The 18,033-nt window shown below is 35.4% G+C and overlaps 1 protein-coding gene across 7 annotated transcripts; it reads right to left on the minus strand.

The window, feature by feature from the left end:
- Positions 1-11,373: 11,373 nt before the first annotated feature.
- Positions 11,374-15,796, minus strand: LOC140858171 (uncharacterized). 7 transcript variants are annotated; one of them, XM_073258023.1, is made up of 7 exons: positions 15,369-15,796; positions 14,231-15,281; positions 13,935-14,095; positions 13,337-13,573; positions 12,238-12,474; positions 12,002-12,046; positions 11,374-11,801 (listed from the first exon to the last, which is right to left on the minus strand). In XM_073258023.1, exons 2-7 carry the CDS (start codon positions 14,238-14,240, stop codon positions 11,769-11,771), a joined length of 723 nt encoding a protein of 240 aa, XP_073114124.1. In that variant the 5' UTR covers positions 14,241-15,281; positions 15,369-15,796; the 3' UTR covers positions 11,374-11,768. The 7 variants fall into 7 exon arrangements, 6 of the variants coding, with proteins under 6 accessions (XP_073114124.1, XP_073114122.1, XP_073114123.1 ...); XM_073258021.1 differs by having other exon boundaries at positions 11,378-11,801; positions 12,002-12,050; XM_073258022.1 differs by having other exon boundaries at positions 11,380-12,046.
- Positions 15,797-18,033: the final 2,237 nt, after the last annotated feature.

The raw sequence follows: 18,033 nt of genomic DNA on the forward strand, positions 1-18,033 counted from the left end.
GTTGGCTTGAGAAATTCTTTTTCAAATTCTCTCTTTTGAATGCTCTTGAATGCTCTCTTGATTGCTCTTCTTTTTCTCTTTCAATCTCTTGCTTTCTCTTTTTTTTTTCTTACTTGTTTCCCACCTTTTGAATCCTTTTATAGCTTTAAGAAATAGAGAAAAATATTCTAGGCTGAAAAAGAGCCATTAGACCACATTAAATGAGCATTAAAAGCACTTAAAACGGGTTAAAAACTAGCCGTTACGGAAAAATTCCATCACAGGGGTCGACTCATGAGTCGACTCATGCCACAGGGGTCGACTCATGAGTCGACCTCTGTTGAAGAAACCAGAAAATAGGGTTCTGTAATTTTTGGCCTAAAACTGCAGGGGTCGACTCATGAGTCGACTCATGCCTTGAGGGTCGACTCATGGGTCGACTCACAGGTTGTGCCAAGCCAAAAAATCTGCGTGCCAAACAGCTCATTGTGCCATGAGCTGACTCATGGGTCGACTCATGGATTTCAAACATGCATAACTTCCAAAATACAAGTCCAAAAATAATGAAATTTTCGCCAATAGATCACAAATCTTTTGTTCTACCATTTGATACTATCAAATCAGGGTTTTGGTAAAATTACGATTTTACCCCTGAAGAGCAAAAAGACTTTTTCAAATGAAAATTATTGGTACCCCTTCAACTGCTTTGTAATCATCAAAATCAATCTAGGGAGCAACACAGGTGGAGTCCATTGAGAGACTATACCATTATCCTTAAGATAGTTTAAAAATTTTCGACTAAGGTATTCACCTCCTCGATCTGATCGAAGAACCTTAATGGACTTTTTTGTTTGTTTTTCTACCTCATGTCTGAATTCTTTGAACCTTTCAAAGGCTTCAGACTTATGTTTCATTAGAAACACATACCCATACCTAGACATATCATCGGTAAAGGTAATGAAGTAGATAAAGTTGCCTCTAGCTGGTACATCAAATGGGCCGCACACATCCGTATGTACTAGGGCAAGTAGGTCTATGGTCCTTTCCCCATATCCCACAAAAGGGAGCTTGGTCATTTTGCCTTGAAAGCATGATTCACAAACTGGATATGACTCGAAAGTCAATGGACTCAATAGCTCGAATTTCTCCAATTTGTTAACCCTATCTTCCGCTATATGACCTAGCCTTAGGTGTCACAGATACTTATCATTTAGACTATCTCTAGGCCTTTTAGTTCCTATGGCATTCACATTTTGCTCAATATTAAAAATAGATACATCAACATGTAACTGATAGAGACCATTAATAACAAAACTATTTGCAACTTTATTATTTTCATAAAATATATTACAATGGTCCTTATGAAAGCTAATTACATAACCTTCTTGTGCTAAATATGAAACAGAAATCAAATTCCTGCTTGCTGCAGGCACATAATAACAGTCTCTTAAAACTAAATCTAATCCTAACGGTAATCACAGAGGATAGGTTCCTACGGCTACAACAACAAGTCTTGCTCCATTTTCGACATGTAGGACATCTCTCCATCCCTCAGCCTCCTGCTCTCCTCAAGACCCTGCATAGAAGTGCACAAATAAGCATTAGAACCAGAGTCAAGCACCCAACTGGATGCAGAAGAAATCGTAAGATTAGATTCGATAATGAGCATACCTCAAGAAGGACCATCTTTCTTGTTCTTCAGGGTGGCCAGGTACTGAGGACAGTTCCGCTTCCAATGGCCTTCTGACTGACAGTGGAAATACTTTTCCTTTTCAGAAGCCTTCTTCTTCGGTCCTGTCTTCTTGTTCTTGCCATCCACCTTCTACTTCTTCATGGACTTCTTTTTCTTTCCAAAAGACTTTCTTTTGGAAGAAGTCCGCTCCACTGTAAGGACTGAGCCTTTTGAACCTTTCATTGAAAGCTCAGCCGTAATCAGTATATTCATTAACTTGGTCAAGGTATATTGCATCTTATGCATATGGAAGTTCATGATGAACTGACCATATGCATCGGACAAGGACTGAAGGATCACATCAATCTGAAAATCCTTGTCTAAGATGATACCGAGCTTCTCAAGCTCCTCAAGATCCTGGATCATTGTCAAACAATGATCTTGGACTAACTGTCCATCACGCATCTTGGCCTTAAAAAGTCTTTGACAGACTTGATACTTGACCGCGCAACTCTGTTTACCAAACAACTCTTGTAGGTGAGCCAACATTTGACGGGTAGTCAAAATATTTTCATGTTGGCGCTGCAAATCATCAGACATTGCACCCAACATGTAGTACCTGGCTTTGTTATCATCATCCGTCCACTTTTCCAGAGACGCTCTCTGTTCAGCAGTCGGATGTGCTGGCATGGCAGGTGGGTCCTGATCCAAGATATGAGTCAATTTTTTGGAACCCAGAATAATTCTGTAGTTCCTCAACCAGTCCTTAAAATTTGATCCAGTCAGTCTATGAGTGTCTAAAATTTTGGTCAGGGGGTTTGAGGCAGACATGTTTCTTGTAGAGAGTCAAAAATTTCTAGTTAGATTTTGTAATCAGACTCAACCAATTTGTTTAAGGTTTTCATTTTTAAACAAATTAAGCTCTCACTATTTTCTCAGATCCCTACACTCCCTTGGTAGAGATGTGAAAATCTCCGTGATCAGTGATTTCTAGTGGGTGGTGGTCTCACCGATTGGCTCATCACTTCACCTAACAGTTATTGGTGATGGGTCAACCGATGAGTGGACAACTCTTATCCAATGATTCTCTAATCATGATGCACCCAAAACTTGGTCTCTAATTCATGAAGCTCACCGTATCCGGGATATTGCTCCAATCCTTAGTTAAGCCAAACCCACCATTCGCACGAACTAGATTCCTGATTGGATCCCTCACCGTATCTGAAATATTAAGCCCAACCCATCCTCTAGTCCGTAGCATCTAATGCCTAATGGACATGATTGCGTCTTTCCGGTGCAATTGAGCCACTGTAACCAGCCGAGAACAATCAACCCCGGAAAGGGCCCGCACATCCACAATGGTGGAAGACCTAGACTTAATATTTTCTTAAGGAGATTTGATTTAGGTCTCTTTAAACTTGACTTGACATAGTCATAACAATTATGACTAACCTAGTGGCATAGGTCAGCTCGAATTGTTAGCCACCTCAAATCAGAACTGGGTCGACACATATGACCAGGTAAGTGAGACCAGTGGGAGGGATATGCCATTAACTCGATAAGAACGCATTCGAGTCGAGTAGCTCCCAATTAAAAATCAGTCGGTCACATCTGCCCAACTTACCTTAGACACTAAATTGTCGAACCAGAACTAATTGGGTTAGCCTACAATCCAGGCTCTAATCATTGAGCCAAATTAGGTCTTAACTTGATCGAGCCACATCTAAATATGATTCGACTTTGATCCAGATTTAATCCTATTAGGCTGGTCAATTATTAACTTTCATGATCCCATCTAACTAACTCTTGATTCGGTTTGATCAACTGTTAGACCTAATTAAGCTACCCAAGCCCGAACCCAATCTTATGAAAATGTCTTAGATCTGAAATTCTCAATTTTAGACCTAACTTAATTTCATAAGCTTAATACATTAATTAAGTTTGGATTCATAAACAAAGCATGTAAAATAAATCCTATGGTTTCAGGATCTAAGGTTTTGCAGAAAAGTAAGTTTTGATTTCTGATTAAGGATGAACGCACGGCACCCCTACACGTCATATGAACACCCCATTGAATGGAAAGAGAAGATTTTAAAATTTTACTTTGTTCTTATGACCGGACGGCCATGAGGAACACCTTAATCAGAAATATAAATTTAACTACAAAACTAGTTAGATCTAAATTAACATATCACATATACAATTTAAGATCTAACTAATACATACTTTGCATACATCTCATGTATTAAAAATCAATCTAATTAACATGCTTTCAGATCTGATACATCACATGTAATATCTGAAAAATAAAATTTAAATTGAACTATTCAAAATAAAAATTATTCTAGACAAGTTACTAGAACAATTCTACAACTAGTCTAGGCATGCAACAGATCAATTTTATAAAATAATTAAAATTTTATTTTTTATTTTTTGATCTGATTATAATAATTATAACATCAAAAAAATAGAGAATAAATTATATTTAATTTATATTTTAATCTCATTAAAATATAAAACTTAAGACTATTCATGGATTCAATTAATTCTAGTCTAGTTATGCATCTCATGCATGTTAGATCTTCTTAGATTTAATTTTAAATATTTTAATTTCAGATCCTATCACTTCTGATGTGATATCTAAAATTATTTAATATTAGATAAATTAAAATTAAAATCAGATCTAAAATAGATCTGAAATAGAGCCAACAATCTGACTCTGATACCACTTGAAGGAAAAATCGTCTTTTTCCTGTGTAGGATCTTCCAAATTTTATCAAATCTGGGACGGAATAAATTAAAAATTTTTATCCTATACTATTTTAGATCTAATATTTATTAGATTTAATTTTATTATCTGATATTTAAAATCTAAAATTAAATCTAAAAGTATGAAAAATATAGACATACCTCAAGGGTAATCTAATTACCCTGTAGATGATCGCAGCACTGCCTGAGGTTCTGATGTAGCCATGCAAGCGCTTGGCCTCTACTAGTATCCACTCAGGTAGGATCTAGAACATCTTCTCCTCGCGATTCTATGCTCCAAAAATTAGATCAATATCTGATTTGGAAGTACTTCAGAACTCCTTCTGAAGTTGGAGCAGCAGCCTGTCGAAGATGTCCTGCAGCCTTCTGTTCCAGGCGTCATCACGTCTTGTACCTTTGCCAGATGACCGTCCAACTTCTTGGACGTGAAGAGGGGAGAAAGGAGAGCAGGGAGGATATGGAGAAGAGGGAAGGGGGCGGTAGCTAATAGGTTTTTTGCATAAAACAAGTTCTATCCACAAAACCCTAGGTGTAGCAGGGTTTATATAGATCTTGTATGCTGCGCAGTGCCACATCATTCGACCAATCAGAAAATTCCAATAAATTTTGAAAAAATTTTGATTGGTGGAGTGATGTCATCTGATCACATCAGATAAGAATCTCCATGCTCTCTCCTATGTTGGTGCCAACATTGGATAAGCACAAATAAGGTGGCACCAAAGAGTCCAGGTTTATCAGGACTCTTTGGTTTTTTATCCATTTGGGGCGCCCACTTAAATCCAATTGATCATGCCATAATCTAATTATGGCACCCAATTTGAAGTGGTTTGGACATGTGGACACTCCACAAAAATCTTTCAATGAATCATCTTCAGTTTAAGACCCATATGTCAACTTTTGACAGATGTCCTAAAATGAAATTGGCAGGTGCTAGAAATTAGCAGGTGTTATCTTAAATTCATCTCATGAATTAAAACAATCCTTTTTTGAGCTGGACAAGCTTCAATTAGACTGAGAGAAACCTTCCCAAAATTCTCTGGATGAGCCAGATCACATTTGGCTCAGTAGAGACAGAAAAGATTACACGAGGAGAAAGTTAGGCTCAATCGAGTGCTAGCACGATTTTCTTGAACCTAATTGGATTTTATCCAAATTAATTGGGATAGCCCAATTGATGACATCTAGACCCTAACCCTTGTTTGTGTGATCCAGTTAGGTTCCATTCTGTATGGTAATGAGATATGTCGTGATCTCATCATCGACATCATCGAAACTCCTTTCGATGGACTAGAACTCTTCTGATTCAGATAATTAGAATGATCGATCATCAAAATCATTCTAATTGCTCCCAAAATCTATCAGTGACACCTAACAGTATATGGTGGCAACCCATTAGAACTGAAGATGAACCTCTTGGTGCAGCTACCTGTGTGATTGAGTTTCTCTATCATGAGTCTCGACTGAATTAGGGTTAAGGTGAACTCGTCAAATCCAACATCAGTCATATGAATCAATCGATCGATCTGAGTTCGATGTGAAACCCCAATGAAAATTTTTTTTTCATTATTTCACTCTATCATGGCCATGGGCTTAAAGACTCAATCTTTCGATCATCATAGGACTACTCCTCTCATCTACCGAGGTTGATAGATCCCATCTTGGTGCGATCTGGTTCCTACAATGGATATGCTACAGCCAACATATACCTCAGGGTCCCGAATGGCTAGGAGACTGAGTTATGGTGTAGTCAAACTATAACACACTCAAGGTGAACCATAGATGCACCTCAGATCAAAGAACTAGACACACAACTGCAGCATCGAGCTAGTCATTGACGAGAAGATAAACTTCCTTATGACTGCTCGAGGTGGTCACGCTCAGTACTCTCGTTCTCAATGAATACCTGTACTCTCACTCCGGTGTTTCCACACCGTAGACTCAAGACTCATCTACCCTAAGAAAGCGATCGTACACCAACCTTCCGGATCGATCACCATCCTCATGATGATCCTATGGTCAGGAGTAGTTTATGAGTTAGTTATGTAAACTCATACTTTAAATTTTCAACTCTTGAAAATATGAATTTACATTCTCACTAATTCAAAGGATGTATCACAGACACAATGTACACAATGTGATAGAAGAATAACCCTTTTATTCATTTATAGTCAAAATTATAAATTTGCCCTTAGATCTGTACAGGAATGTGTTAGTCGATCTGGTATCTAGGGCACATATCTAACATCCTCCTTATATTTAAAGCATGGACAGAAAATATGTTTCATGGGTCATCGATGGTTTTTTCCTACTAATCATTCTTGGAGGACCTGTTATAATCAATTCTTTGATGGTAAGTCCGATCGACGTCCGCTACCCAAGGAGTTAAATAGATCAAAAATTTTAGAACAATTTGAAATCATTGAAAATATCCAATTTGAAAAAAAATATCGGATACTCGCAAGCGGAAGCATACTGAAGTTGAGCTGAATTGGACGAAGCAAAGTATCTTTTTTGAACTACCGTATTAGAAGCAGCTACTACTTCGTCATAATCTAGATGTAATACACATTGAAAAGAATATTTGTGATAATATCATCGGTATTGTATTGAAATTTCAAAAAAAATAAAAGATGATATAAAAGCTCATCTTGATCTGCAGGAAATGAAAATCTGATTGGAGTTATATTTAGTTCGTCAAGGTGAGAGATTTTTTATGCCACCCGCATGTTATTCGCTATTTGAAGAGGAAAAAAAAAATTTCTGTAGATGGTTCAAAATCGTAAAGTTTTTTGATGCATACGCTTCAAATGTATCGCGGTGTGTTGGGAATAATAATGGCAATATCTCTGACATGAAAAGTCATGACTCCCATATGATGATGCAACGTTTGTTTCCTGTGATCATGCGTGGCTATTTAGATGGTGATGTTCAAACTGCATTGATTAAGCTGGGAGTGTTCTTTTGAGAATTATATTGCTGAAAATTGAAGATTAACTTACTTGAGAGATCATAGAAAGATATCGTACTCATTCTTTGTAAGTTAGAAAAAATTTTTTCATCATCATTTTTTGATGTTATGATGCATCTAGCTATCCATCTTCCAAAAAAAGTTTTTTTGATCGGACTAGTACATTATCGATGGATGTATCCTATTGAAAGGCAAAGAAGTTATACGTATTTTGTTATATCAATTATAAGATGTAAATATATTTATAAAATTTAAATTTATTTTTATTTACAGATTCTTGTGTACTTTAAAAAAATATGTACGCAATAAAGCAAGGCCTGAAGGGTCTATAGCGGAAGCATATGTAGCTACCGAGTCTGTCATATTCTGCTCAATGTATCTTGATGATATCGAAATAAGATTTAATCATGCAGATCGTAATGCAGACCATGAATGGGGTGACAATAAGTCAAAGTTGTCTATATTTAAACAAACGGTTCGTCCTATTGGTGCAAGAAAATTTAAATTTATGGATATGAACAAGCTATCTAAAGCATATTTTTATGTTCTAAATAATTATGAAGAAATTAAAAATTTTATTAAGTATCATCTTATGATACTATTTAATGATCAAAAATTTTTTTTATATCGATGTAAAATTAAAAATTGTAACTTCTTACAGTAAGCACAAGAGTATACTATGTAGAGAGAATAATACGGATATCGATGATCGACATAGGAAAAAATTTGCAAAATGATTTGACGATCTTGTAAGTTGCATTAGTAATATGTTATTTATTTACTTATAAATAATATTATTTCAATCAATATAATTTTTTATCTTATGACGCAGATGAAACATAAGTATTTCAATAAAGAAGTAAGTACAACCGATGAGTTGCACGATTTAGCATGTGATCTCGATCGAAGGGTTAATCACTACACATCCTGTATCATTAGAGGAATGTGATTTCACACAAGGGAGCTTGAGATGCAACGACGAATCCAAAATAGTGAAATTGCTACAACAGGATATGAAGGAAGAAGAGATTAATTATTATGATGTATTGGTAGATATCATAGAACTGAAGTATGGGTCCAGTAATTCTATATTTTTGTTTCAGTGTGAATGGTGGGATATTAGTAATAAAAAGATTGGAATTCATATCGATTCATAATTTATCAGTATAAATCTTGTACGAACATAATATCAAAATGAGCTGTACATATTAGCAACTCAAGCGAAATAAGTAATATATTTGAAGGACCTAAAGTATCGAGGTAATTGACATATCATACAAAAAATAACATCTAGAGGCGTATATGACATACCAACTCTCTAATAGATGGATGAAATTTTGGATTTACATAAAGAGGAAGCTTTTCAGCAAGAAGAATAAACATCAACCGAATTTTTGGTTGATGAAGAACATGTAACGGCACCTTTGAATAAGGCTGATCTTCCATCTAACGAAGTTGAAGCTGATTTTGTATCTAATTTGGATGAGTCAGAAGGCGACGATCAGTTCATAAATGACGATGAGATAGAAGATGATACATATATCGATTACTGTGATTCAGACGAAGATCTACACATCGAGGAAGATACAAATATTGATGAGTAGATCTTTATTCTTCGTTTAATTTTGTGTTGCAATAATGGTATGCGATATAATTGTATTCATTAGAATGTTATTTGATTATTATTATTATATAATATTATATTTATTTACATCTCAATTCTTGCAGATATGGCATCAGGAGATAGATGACGATGGTCACGTTCACAGTTACCTGCAGACAGCTCGGAGGTTGAGGTGCTTTCACTGATCTCCATGGCCTCATCGGCTCCAGTGTCAGAGGGTCCTGCACTGGCAGGTCCCAGTGAGCTGACTACGACTGAGCTGAGTCCCAGTGAGGTGGGTCCCAGTGAGGCTGGTTTACATTTTATATATAATCAAATTTGATTCTTTTATTTGGATCATACTAATGATTTATTTATTATTATTTTAGATCAGTCTACATCGGTGGTCCCATCGAAGAACTTCGCTTTAGAGCGTTGAAGACGTGAGCATCCGAAATAGTATCTCCGAATAGAGATACCGATCGGCTACACCAGACCCATTAAGGGATGGTGTGAGCCATGATAGATCGAGCTGGGCATCATATGCCACAGCTATGTCCTGATGATGCTCTTCGATTGACGTCATATTGTCCCTGCTCAAAGATAGATTTTCTATACCCACTTATAGGTAAAATAAATTATATTACGAATATTTAATTTGCATGGTATTCTTCTAATGTTTGTTATTGGCAGGGTGTATTTGACATCGTTGATGTCGAGGATGATCGTGTGAGACGAACGATTGATACCCATCTATCCTTGCGCTTCAAAGATTATCACGGTCACATGCATCAGCATTGGTACCGGGTGGTGCAGGCTGATGGACAGGAGGCAGTACGACTGCGCCCTACGACAGCATCATCATCAATGATTGGACTACCATATGCCGGCATTACGAGGATTCGGGATATCAGGTTACACATCTAAACTTTTTTTTAGATTTTAATGACTTAATCATTTATTCTTAAATTATATTTGTTATCTACTAATTTCACTGCTAATTTTACAAAGATGATGTGCCCAAAATGCGGCGAACCAGACGAGACAGACCGTACAATATTATGGGGGTTCGAGATCATTTGCTCGCCACATGGAGCATATGGTACATATTTTTTTAATTTCTAATTATGATATATTTTTTTAATTATTTAAATTTTTTTGAAATAATTCTCAAATTGCAGAGAGATGCTGAGAGTGGCGAGCTTCCTGGTAGGATCAATATCTACCAGCGGACCCACTAGTGACGGTCGGAAGAGTGGATGACGGGGAGCTAGGAGCTCTTTGTAAGTTTTTTTAATTAATTTTTTATTCATAATTTGATCTTTATTAAAAAATTAAAATAACTCTAATTTTTATTTTCAAGATCGTATGACTGACATGAGATCTCAGTCTATCCTTGAGGGCTCGACCGCACCCACAGATGATGAGATCTGTGATCAGATGCTCGGTACGAGACGCTGTTATGTTAGGGATCTAGGATATGGGATCACTACTTTTTCATCTTCACGATCATCTAGGGCTGAGATCCATTATACGTGTTAGGCTCGGTTGATGGAGGTGTAGAGGTAGGCTATCGAGGATCGACAGCAGACTGTCGAGGATCGACAGCAAGCTGAGCAGCGAGCTCAGGAGCTGACTGAATGCATCGATCAATATCAGCAGTTTCAGATTCAGATGATGGATCGGATGCCACAGATAGAGCAGACGATCCAGATGCTGAGGCAGCAGCAGGTCGGTCTAAGCTCCATCGCCGGTTCGAGCTCCGTCGAGCATTCCCCATCCCCACCTCATTCTCTACATGCCGATATGTGATGGCTCTTTGATGTATTTTTTTTTAAACTTTTGTAATTTTAATTTGATATAATAAAATAAAATTTATTTATCATTTTATTGTGTAAATTTTTTATTCAAATTTTTTAATTTATAAAAAATATTATACATATAACTTTAAAAAATATATCTAAGATTTTAAAAAAATAATTAACGATGGAATTATTACCGATGAAATATTCATCGTAAAAAATTTATAAAAATGATTTAATTTTTTAAAAAATATATAATTAACAACGATGAAAAATTTTTATCGTCAATACTTATTAGCAACGTAAAGTTTCATCGAAAATATTTATTTACGACGTAAATATTGGTCGCTAAAGTTTTTCAATTATTATTTTTTCATTAAATAAATTTTTTTGCGATGAAAAATTTTCGTCGCTAAAAATGAATAATAGCGACGAATATATTTTCATCGCTATTAATTATTATTAGCGACTGTTATTTTTGTCGTAAATTATTTTTTTTATGAATAAATTTTTTTATTTTTTATTTTTTATGATTAAAATGTTTCGTCGTAAATTAAGGTTATTTGCGACGAAAATGGATTTTTCATCATAAAATATTATCAATGATGGTATTTTTTGTGATGAAATTTTAGCGATGAAATTTTCATCGCTAATTATTATTAGCGACGAATTTGACTTATTAGCGATGAAAATTTTTCATAACTAATAACTTATTTTCTTGTAGTGTCAATCTAACAGTTTCAAATATTGCTACAGGAGAAAATATTTCAAAAAAATCTTTACCATACTTTTGCACATGCCCTTTGGCCACAAGTCTTGATTTGTATTTTTGCACACTTCCATCGGCATTGTACTTGACACGATAGACCCATTGCACACCAATTGCATCTTTTCCAAATGGCAAATCCACAAGTTTTCATGTTTCATTCTTTTCAATTGCTGATATCTCCTCTTTTATTGAGTTCCTCCGTTCTTCTATTTCATTTGCCTTCTCAAATGAATTTGGTTCTGTAACCATAAGAGCAAAACTATAAGTTTCATAAATTTCTCTATGAGATTTTACCTTTCTTGGAGGGGTGCTTGAGTTCAAACTTTCTTCTACTGAACTGATTTGCTGATTTCTTGTCGGACTATTAAAATCTTCTCCAAAAACTTGAGTAGAACGAAGTTCTTTCTGATTTGAAAAAATTAGCTGAGAGTCTCCATACCTGAGAGTAGCTTGCTGTTTGCATACATCTGACCAATTCCAGAAACTGCCTTCATCAAAGATAACATCTCAACGAATGATTAGCTTCTTTGTCAAAGGATTATATAATCTATAACCTTTACTTTCACTGCTATATCTAATAAAGATGCATCTTTCACTTTTCTGATCCAATTTATTTCGATTTTCAGAACTTATATGAGCATAAACAATACCATCAAACACCCTTAAATTACTCACCTCAGGCTTCGTTTGGTACCAAGCTTCAAAGGGAGTCATGTTCCTCACTGCCTTTGTTGGAGATATGTTGAGAAGATGGACTGATGTTGTCACTGCTTCAGCCAAAAATTCATTTGGTAGCATTTTGCCTTGTAGCATGCTCTGAGCCATCTCTACCACTGTTCTATTCTTTCTCTCAGCCACACTGTTCTGTTCTGGAGAATGCTGCACAGCGAGCTGCCTGCGAATTCCATTTTTCTTGCAAAAGAAGTCAAAGTCATTAGATAAAAACTCTCCCCCTCAATCAGTTCTAAGAATTTTTATCATATGCTCACTCTCTTTCTCAACAATAGCTTTGAATTTCTGAAACTTTTCAATTGTCTCTTATTTTGAGTTAGAAAGTACACCCAGCACATTCTAGAGTAGTCATCAATAAACAACAAGAAGTATCTACTTTTGTTCAACGATGGAGTATTCATTGAACCACAAATATCAGTGTGGACCAATTCTAGAGGCTTCTTAGCTCTCCAAGACTTTCCAACAGGAAAAGAAAGCTTATATTGCTTTCTATATACACATCCTTCACAAATATCATCAACACAAATAGTGGAAGGTAAGCCTTTTACCATATTTTTCTGACTAAGCAATTTCAGCCCATTAAAATGCAAGTGACCATACCTCAAATGCCAAAGCCATGAATCATTTTTCATGCTAGTGACAAGTGCATAATTATCTATGCATGAAAGCTCAAGAGGAAACATTCGATTTTCTGTCATGTGAACTTTGATAGGTGGCATGCCAGATTTCATATTTCTAATTTCACATATATCACCATGAAACAAAACTAGATATCCTCTTTGAATCAATTGACTAACACTCAATAGATTATGAGCTAAATTAGGTACATAGTGAACATCATGAATAAGTCTTTCAGTACCTGATTTAGTTTTTGCAACAACAGTCCCCTTGCCTTCAATCTGAACCTCTTTGTCATTACAAAGTTTCACAGTCTCACGAAAAAGATTTTTCATTCGAGACATGTGATTACTACACCCGCTGTCCAGAAATCAAATATCTTTTCTACTTTCTTTAGGATTAAGTAAGGTAAGAAACAAATTACCTTCTTGCTCCTGTTCTTCAGCAAAATTTGCTTGTTGTTTTGCCTTTTCCCAACAGCTTTCTTCAATGTGGCCATATTTGTGACAAAAATGGCATTGCTTCCCTTTGTAATTGGATTTTGCTTTTTCACTGTTATCAGCTTTTTCATGGTTCCAATATGACCTTCCTCTTCCTCTTTCTCTTCCTCGGCCTCGACCATGATAGCCACCTTTTTCTGTATTTCTTTGTTGTGAAGTTTCTTCACCATTCTGAGATTTGTTAGTAATTTCTATTTTGGACTGAAATGCATGCTCAATATTTTTTTACAGATGACCTATGATTCTCTGTTCATGAGCTAAAAGAGAATCTATTAATTCATTGAGAGAATATACAGATAGGTCTTTAGACTCTTCAATGGCGGTGACTACGTGATCAAATTTTTGGGGAAGACTTCTCAAGATCTTTTCCACTACCTTTTGATCTGAAATATCCTCACCAAATGTCCTCATTTGATTGATAATAACAGAAACTCTACTGAAAAACTCTTGGATAGATTTTGAATTTTTCATAAAAAATGTCTCAAATTCTCTTCTAAGAGTTTGGAGTTTCATAGTTGTTACCTTGTTATCTCCATGAAATTTTTGTTTCAAGATGATCCAAGCTTCATGTGATTTGGTGGTATTTACAATCCGAGGAAAGATAGCATCAGACACAGCTTGCTGCAGCACCAAAAGAGCTTTTGCATCCTTCTTTCGGAGTTTTCTTAACTCATTTTGTTTCTCTGCATAACCATTATCAACTAGATCCTAAAGATCTTGAGAAATAAAAAAAGTCCTCATCTTGATACTCCAAAACTCATAATTTTGTCCACTGAATATGGGTACCAAGGATTGAGAGAGATTAAGAGGAGCCATACCATTTGCCATGATGAAAATTCTCTAACAAACCTTCTGTCGAACACCTTATATGCAGGATGAATTTACTTCTCCTTGAAGCTTCAATCTTGCAAACTTCAAACTTCAAAGAATTCTCTGCTGCAGCCACACTCCTTTGCTTCAAGATGATGCTCAGATCTGATCGGATCTTGGCTCCGATACCACAAAAAATGTTGGAAATTCAGCAAATGGAAATGGACTTCTGTTTTGCTACAGCAAAACAGATACTGAATAGGAGAAGACAAGGGAACGTTTTAAGAAAAAACACTCGTATTTTTACAAAACAGAAGAGTGTATTTCACTTTTACATGAGACAGCACTATTTTAAACACTTTAACATGAACTGAAACAGAAAATAAAATGTGGAGAACAACGTGGGCAAACAGAAAAGAACATGGAGAACAACATGGGCAACTACTACATGTTCTCCCAAAGACTCGGACTTCTATTAATTGAAAAATAAGGACCAGGTCTATTCACAAACTCCTTCAAATTAAGGGTCAGACTTGCATCAAAGTTCATCAGATAGGCCATGGAGACGACTTATCCAAAGCTTATATTACGCACAAAGATTACCAAACCAAATGACATTGGCTGATCAGAGATGTTTTTCTTGGGCTTGGAAGGGAGTGGCAAAGGTTAGAAATATGTTCATGCAAGGCTCTCAATTTACTGTTGGGAATGGTCAGCAAATAAGGTTCTGGTTCGATCGATGGATTGGAATTACACCTCTCAAGGTTCTTTTCCCAATTGCTTTTCTTCTATCTCCACATCCTTTCATAACAGCACAGGAGTTTTTGACGACATATGATAAGAGAAGTCTCTTTCGATCCCCTATGAGTTCCATTGCTGAATTTGAGTTGCAACAAATATTGTTTCTGATTAATGGGAGATCTCTTTCTGTAAACCAAAACTACTCACAATGGAACTGGAGTATGGATTACAAATTCAAGGTTAGTAAATGTTACAAATTCATCTCGCATGGAGGTATTATCTCAAATTTTGCCAGAATTATCTGGAAACTTCCCTTGCCTGAGAAGGTGAAAATCTTTAATTAGCTAACCTTTCATAACAAAATTTTAACTGCTGACAACTTGAGAAAAAGAGCATTTACAGCACCTTTAGTCTGTCCTTTATATGGAGATAAGCAAGAAACAACTGATCACCTGCTACTTCAATGTGAATTCTCTCAACGAATTTGGAGTTGAATCTCACAGATGTTCTCACTACCCCATGTTCCAAACTCTATTGAAGAAATATGGACATCTTGGAGGAAGAACACTTCCAAAGAAGCTACAGACATTCGCTTGGGATTGTTGGGTCGTCGGGATGTTCTGGGTTTTATGGAAGGAACAGAACAACCGGATCTTCTGTTTTGAAGCTCGTTCCCATCAGTTAATTCTCAAAGATGGAGCTGGGTTGTTACAAAGTTGGATGTTAGTATATGTTGGTGAACACAAGAATAAGCTCCTCTCTTTTCTTGGGAGAGTGGGGGAGAATCTATAATAACCTGGATTTTAGCTAACTTAAGGATTATCATTTTGCTTTCTAATGTTTGTTTCTCGCCAACTGATGAGTTTTTGTATCTTCTGGCACAGTGCATGCGGGTTCGTCTTCTTCTCGAAGCAACCGTGCTGCTGTATTAGCCATTATTTTTAATTTTATTTGAATGGATATATCCTCCCATTTAATCAAAAAAAAAAAATCAAGATCCAAAAAATATAAATATTAATTAGCTTGGTGTAATTGTAACAGTAGTTACAGCAATAGTTACTATAATAATGACAAATACAACAATAAATACTACCATTACAAAAATATGGAGAGCAACCACAGCAATGAAGTAATATTATAAAATTTAAGAAGTTGTTTCCACTGGCTTTTAAGGAGATAATGGAATCTTTGGAAGCTGAGAATTGGCTTATAGAGATAGAGAAAGTGTTTGCTATTATGAGATGCCATGATAATGAAAAGATCTGGTATGTATCATACATATTGTAAGGTGAGATATTCAATTGGTGGCAAAGATTGCAATATAAATATGAACAAGATAGAGAATAACTCATATGGGAGGGATTTCGAAGGATTTTTTATTATCAATATTTTTTTCGACTTATAAGAATTCTGAAAAATGAGAAAATTATTTATTTAAAATAAAAATATATGACAGTTGTGGAATATAACCATTTCAGTTCTGATTCTGATCGTGAACCAAATATGCATTAAGAATGTGTTTGGTTCATGATTAAAATAAAAACTAAAATTAGAATAGATTAGAATGGAAATTGAATGGCTATATTCTCTAATAGTTCGGTTTGTGACTAGAACCAAAATGACATTAGAATGGAAATTGAATACTAAAGGAGAGTTGAGATTGAGATATTTTCATTCCTCCTATTTCCAATCTTCCTTAGAATTAGAATTGGAATGGGACTTTCCTTAATCAAATAATTGGAGCGAGAGTTATTCATTCTCATTCTTATTTCAGAGCCCAAACATCCCCCAAACAAACATGCCCTTAAATCCAAATCTAACATATGCATTTATTAGGTTAGGCTAGGTTATGGCTATTTTAGAAAAGAGGAATTGCTCAAGGCATGTTTAACTAGAGAGAGCTGGACTTTGGAATGTGAATAGAAATTAGTTTCTCTTATTTTAATTGTTTGATTGGAGAGAATCTTATTCGCATTCTGATTCCAAGAGAGAATAGGAATGCCTCAATCCTCTAAAATCCAATCTTTATTTTTTTTTAATATTCAAATTTCATTCTAATTCTGATTCCAATTATGAACTAAGTGCATTGGAGGATATGATCATTCTGATTCCTAGTCCAATTCAACCTACTCCAATTCTAATTTTGATTCCATTTCCACTCTTAAATCAAATGTGTCCTAAAACAATTTTGGTCTATTCTAATTTTATAAGATCCAATCCCAGCTTAGTTGAAGTCAATATAGTCAATATTTTATTTCAGCAACCTTTATAGGATAGGCACTATAAGAAAATATTTTTTTATCGATGGCTATTAGTGACGATAATTTTACCATCGTTAATAATAATTTTTACCAACGACAAATGGCAACCAACAAATTTACTGTCACAAAAAATAAAAAATTATATTAATGACAGCAGTTTTGTCTTTTAACCATGACAAGTTGCGTCTCTACTAAGAAGTAATTTTATTTTTTTTAATTTGATTCTTGGATTATTAGCGATAGAATTATCTTATTAGCAATGACATTTTGCCATCACTAATAACTAAATAATTTTTTTTTAATACAGTTCTAAGATTATTAGTGACGAGATTATCTTATTAGCAACTGCATATCGCTGTCTCTAATAATCAAATAATTTTATTTTTTATTTATTTTTAAAATTATTAGCGATAGATTTATCTTATTAGAAATGGCAATTTATCATTGCTAATAATCCTAAATTTGTCCTTCATATTTTTCTTCCTGCCTTGCAGACTTATTAGCGATGGCATTTTGTGTTATTAGCGATGGAAAGCTCTCGCTATAAAATTAAATCATTATTAACAATGGTTTTAGCAATGCAACTTAGCTGTCGCTAATAATGATGTTCTAAATATCTCTAGATCCGTGACGAGCTCAATTCTATTGGCCGCCACCTCCCCTCTCCTCCCTCGCCTCCAGTCCCCATTTGCCTAGTCCTATCGTTGGAGCCCTCAAACTCTTCCCCCTAGCCCCCACCACTACAACAGAATAGGATATTAGTAAAAAAATTATTGCTACTAATAGATTTTCATCGATAATAGTTATTA

This window comes from Elaeis guineensis, chromosome 5 (assembly GCF_000442705.2).
Source record: "Elaeis guineensis isolate ETL-2024a chromosome 5, EG11, whole genome shotgun sequence".
In the NCBI taxonomy this organism is placed as follows: Eukaryota; Viridiplantae; Streptophyta; class Magnoliopsida; order Arecales; family Arecaceae; genus Elaeis; species Elaeis guineensis.